The 5,701-nt window shown below is 37.2% G+C and overlaps 1 protein-coding gene across 1 annotated transcript; it reads right to left on the minus strand.

Annotated features, from left to right (window-relative positions):
- Window positions 1-2,018: 2,018 nt before the first annotated feature.
- LOC133033594 (inosine-5'-monophosphate dehydrogenase 2) lies at window positions 2,019-5,701 on the minus strand. Its single transcript, XM_061108515.1, has 4 exons — window positions 4,494-5,701; window positions 3,811-3,990; window positions 2,640-2,897; window positions 2,019-2,447 (listed from the first exon to the last, which is right to left on the minus strand). The coding sequence occupies exons 1-4, from the start codon at window positions 5,475-5,477 to the stop codon at window positions 2,376-2,378; spliced, it is 1,494 nt and encodes a 497-aa protein (XP_060964498.1). The 5' UTR covers window positions 5,478-5,701; the 3' UTR covers window positions 2,019-2,375.

Below are 5,701 nucleotides of genomic sequence, written 5' to 3' on the forward strand. Positions count from 1 at the left end.
GTATATGCCACGCTTATTTAGCCAACATCGCTTGATTAAAGTGGGTGAGGGACCTGAAGCCTAAACCTCCATCTTGTTTCGATTTGCACAACTTTTTTCAACTTTACCAATGGGTTTTCTGCCTATTCTGAGCATTTGTACCCCACCAGAAGTTAGCCATAGTGGACTCAATGGAGTTGCAAATTGCGACATGGATCCTGAAGCAAGCCATCGTATAGGTGGGAATTGCTTGGATGACCGAATTCAATAAGATCTCCTTACCACCTTTGCAGGAGAATTTATTTTTCTAATTGTTGAAGTGGTTTCAAACATTATATTTAATATATTGAGAAACTTTCTTTTTTGATTGTCCAAAATATTGAGGCATTCTAAGATATTTCTCAAAGAAAGATCTTACAGGAATATCAATATAGTCCAAAATGAGAGTTTTATCCTTAATGTTTGTAAGGAGAGAAATACAAGAATGATTTTGCAAATTAATTTGTTAGCACATATATTTTTCATAGAGAATGAAAATATCTTTTATGGCATTGTAGGAGCTGATGGTGGCTAGATAGAATAAGTATTGTCGTCCATGAAGAAAAGATGAGAAAGAGATGGTGCAGTTCTAGCTACTTTGATACCAAAAAGGCTGCCATTCAATTTTATCAAAAGCTTTGGCCATATCTAATTTAAAGACCATCTAACCCTTTTTGCCACGAGTTTTGAGCTTAATGGCATGAGTGACTTCCTCAGCCAAAATGATATTGTCAGGTATAAGCCTGCCTTGAAAGAAGGCACTTTGGTTTGGACTGATGATTTTTTTTTCAATACGGGTTTCATCCTATTGGCCAATACCTTAGAAATAATTTTATAAAGGATATTACTAAGGCTGATTGGGTGAAAGTCTTTCAATATTTTTGGCTGCTTGACTTTGGGAATAAGGGTTATGAGGGTTTTATTAGCAACACTTATGTCTACATTCCATTGAGGAAGTCAAGAGCGATTGCGACCACATCCATCTTGACCTTCTGCTAATTTTTTTGGTAGAAGTTGATATTGTGCCCATCAATTTTTGGGTAAACTATTGTAAATAGATAGCCTAAACTTAAAGATGGGAAGAAATTAACAATTAAGTATGTGCGAATGGCATGCTTCAAGGTGAACATAAAATGCATAAGTCTAGGATTAAAGGCTGCTTAGCCAACTACACATTCAAAACTCAAAGAAGATAAAGTCAGGATTAAAGATTGTATGATCGGTCACTAGTTCAAATGTAAAAGTTCTTATGGCCATACAAGAACAAAATAAAAATGTGTAAAACAAAAGCATGAAAAACAATAAAACCAAAGCCTTTTAAGTGTTTGCAGGTGCAGATGAGTCCAAAGTAGTTAGGTCTTGGGCAGAAACCTCATCAGTCAGAACAGCAAGAATCCTCTGAGTAGAATCAGCAGCTCGAGCAGCCCCATCAATAGCCTGCGCAATAAAGTCCTGGCTGGCATGTGCTACCACATTGTTGATGATAACTTCTCTCTCTATTTCATGAGTTAAATTAATCTTATAAATATATGTATATAAAGTCACATTCATCAATATATATGTATTGTTATCATGTTGCTTGTACATTTTTTTTATTTCATGAAGAGGGAAAACAACATAAATAAAACTTAATGACAGCATGAAAAAAATAACATATTTTATACTAAAATTTAACACACATGCTGCATGTTCTTATCATACTATCCATAATTTTAATTCGGCTTTTTTCTTTCAGATTTTTGAAAAATCTAAACCAGAAAAATAAAGCCATTAACATTAACGATCTTTTCCAATATGAAAAATTGTTGTGGGAATTTTACTCCTCGACACTAACATTACATAAAGCCATTTCAATTACCCTTTCTTAAAATATATGAACACAAGATAATATACAACTAATAAGAACATTATTATGGGACACAAAATACCTTACACCTCTACGACATGATACGACATGATGTCTTATAATTGGTTAACAATTCTATGTAATTTTTGTTAAATTAAAATAAATAAGATCCAAAATTAAATTATACTAATGGCAAAATTACATTACACCTTATAAGAATGCTAAGCATCATAGATGCCCTTTAGCATTTCTCAACTAATAATTATCATTTTCCTACCCTTTATGCTTTCCAATTACGATGAGATATTTTGTAGTACAAGCATTACTTGAAAGACAAACGAAGCAAGTTTTATAACTTATAAAACATACAAAAACCAGTCAACTTTATTGCCTAACTTATTAAATATTGGCACACAAAGACAACCAACCACGAGGCACAAAATAATATATATGGCTACTCAGAGCTCTCAACATATGTTGGTCGGCTGTCTTCTCAACCAAATTATCCAGATCAAAATGACTTCTTTTCATATGAAACCAACCCATGAATTCCACCTTCCACTTGGGCAGCTCCTGTCCGTACCTAAAAACAACAATAAAATCATACTCACTGAATTAAAAACAACTTAATCCTGATTTATGAATGGTTATCAAAATTCATTAGCTATAGAAATCAAATCTAAATTAACCTGCTTCTATAATGAATTATAATAACAGAACATGTTAGCAGATTATGCTCATCTCTACAGTTAACAGATTTCGAAAGTGTGCATACCTCTAGCCTTAAAGTATTTGATCTTAAGAGGTCATGAGCAGACTGTAGAGAGGAAGCACCGAGATCTTGGAAGCCTTGCTTTACTGCTTGCATTGTGTAAGGTACGAACTTCAGAACAGAACCTTTATCAGCAACCTTCCCCACAACCCCTTGAGCAATTTTCAGTTTAGCTTTATCACCCAAATATCTCGCATCGCTGCCTTTTGTCATTGCTTCAAGGGAGCCCATTCCTCGATATTTTTTTACACGGTAACCATTCTGGGAAAGCAAAATATAATAGTTGATTATCACTGAACAGTGTAAACAGACAGCTTATACAAAGGACATATTCAACAGAAATACAACAGTCCTGGCAATGAATGTAGGAATACTTCCACACTCTAACAAGCACAATAGATTATGATGAATACTAGAGGTACGGATTCATGCTTATAGAGATTATTATAATGTATAATGATAAAATAATAAGGTAAACCATGTATTAGAGGCATATCTCATGTAGAGGAGCATCTATACATATCAGTACATGTAATGATACACTTCAATAATCTCACTGTTTCGTAGTTCAATTCTTACTATTAAGAATTCAATAAGAAATTAAAATTCAAACAAAATGCATATAAATGTGGCTTATAAAGTTTCTTGTTGCATGTTTACCGACTTCGTTTACAAAGTAGTGAACATGAATTTGCTAAAAACATCAGTAAGCAATTGACCATTCAAACAAAATGAAAATAAATGTGGCTTACAAAGATTTTTGTGGCATGTTTACAAACTCCATTTACAAATTAGTAAACATATCATGGGAGTAATTTACTAAAGACACCTAAACACTGCAACCTGTAACGCACTCACTTTGTTTTTATTACTGCAGTAGAATAAGTTTTATCAATAACAAGTTTCTTATCAAAGAAATAATAAAGATAAAGCCGGTAACTTGTTGCCAACTTGTCACACACTGATGTCTCCAACACACACAGACGACAGGCATGCATTTATAGCAGTATTTAAGGAGAAATAGAAAGCTATGGACTAAAACCTTTAGACACAAGGGGGATGGGGTCGATGTGTAATCAAAGAATATGGAATATATATACAAAAGTAGTGAAAAGCATTTCTACTATTGGCACAACTGTATGCGACATTTTTTACAATACAACAGGAGTCATACCTGATACTCATAAGTCCCAGGAGCCTCGGTGCTTCCTGCTAAAAAGCTTCCCATCATCACAGTAGATGCCCCAAGAGTCAAAGCCTTGACAATATGTCCAGAGTTTGAAATACCACCATCAGCAAGGACAGGAACACCACATTGTGAAGCTAAAGAAGCAACCTTGTAAACAGCAGTTGCCTGTAAATTTGGGGAGAAAACCATGAGCAATCTAAGTGATAAATAGATTATAGAAGAGCAAAAGGCAACGGGTTACTTGTAAGTCAAATACATATGTAAAGAATAACAAAGAAAATGGGATATAGTATGCAGTTGACCACGCTAAAAGACAAGGTCTTCAATTGCTTCAAACTCCAACTTTCGAAACTCCATCACCATTTACCAATTCCATGTATAATCTCGGGAGTAAAATCTCGTAAACTAAGCATGAGCCATTTCATAATTTCTGACATTAAATTGCCATTTCATATCCCAGTAAACAAGTGGTCGAAACAGAGTCAAATTTCAATTCAGAACAAAAAGCATCCAAATTTACCTAACAAAAGTTCTCGGGAAACAAAAATTAACATACAACCAAGTAAGTCCTAAGGACTGGAACTCACAGCATGAGAGCAAGCCATTTCTTATTATTATAACAAGAGTTTTATAACAAGCATCACACTGTTGTATAAAAGGAACAATACCTGTCCTCTGCCAACGGCACAGACCTCCTGTGTAGTACAGATAGACCCAGACCCCATACCAATCCTCAACCCATCAACACCAGCTTGAATCAGATTCTGGGCCTGGCTAATGGTCACCACATTCCCACCAATCACATCCAACCCCGGGTACCTCAATTTGATATGCTTTATCAAATCAATTTGGTAAATGGAGTTCCCCTGAGAGCTATCTATCACCACAACATTGATCCCCGCCTTCACCAAATGCTCCAATCTCTCCTTATCCTGCTCTCTGGTCCCGATGGCCGCACCTACCATCCACTTCCCATCGCTACCCAACGTCCCAGACCCCAGCTTCGGGTACCCTTTGATCCTATCTACCTCTTCTTTCGTCGCAAAATCAATAACCTCATCGCCATTCACAATCGCAACCGCATCTCTCCTCTTCTCATCCAAACACGACGCAAGTCTATCCAAGTCAAAATCTGACGACACTGAATCGGACGAATTCGACATATAGTCGTAAATCTTCACTTCTTTGTCCGGCAGCTTCTCCCAATCAGACTTGGACACATACCCTACAAGTTTCGACCTTCCGGCACCGGACTCAGTGACCAAGATATATGGCTTGGAGTCAAAATCATCTTCGGAGTTGATTCGATCGGAAGCCGACCTGAAAACAGGATTCGATAGAATCGGAACGCGACGTGCCTTGGCGGCCATCACTAGGGAAGCTTGATCAACGGAGTTCAGATTGGAGTGGATGATGCCGATACCACCAAGGGCGGCCATAGCAATGGCCATGTGTGACTCGGTTACGGTGTCCATTGGGGATGAGACACATGGGATATTGAGAGGGATGTTACGGCTGAGTCGGGTCCCGAGTTGGACAGAATCAGTAGGGAAGTCGATGTAGTGAGGGAGAAAGATGACATCGTCGTAGGTGTAGGAGTATCCCTGGCTGAAGAGCTTGTTGGCAGCGAACCCATCTTCGAGGTCAGCCATGGTGGCGTAGCGGTGTAGAGAGAGAGAGAGAGAGAGAGAGGAAGTAATTAGGGTTTAGAGAAAGCTTCTTTCTTTCTGTATGGGTTTTTGGGATAAGATAATCAAATCTTGGAGGGAAATAATCAACACAACTTCTCTGATAAGCTGCGGTCGGCTACACCGTACACCGTACACCGTACACACTACATAGTATTGCACACAACACTACATAGTATAGTATTGAT

This window comes from Cannabis sativa, chromosome 1, assembly GCF_029168945.1.
Source record: "Cannabis sativa cultivar Pink pepper isolate KNU-18-1 chromosome 1, ASM2916894v1, whole genome shotgun sequence".
Taxonomy (NCBI): domain Eukaryota; kingdom Viridiplantae; phylum Streptophyta; class Magnoliopsida; order Rosales; family Cannabaceae; genus Cannabis; species Cannabis sativa.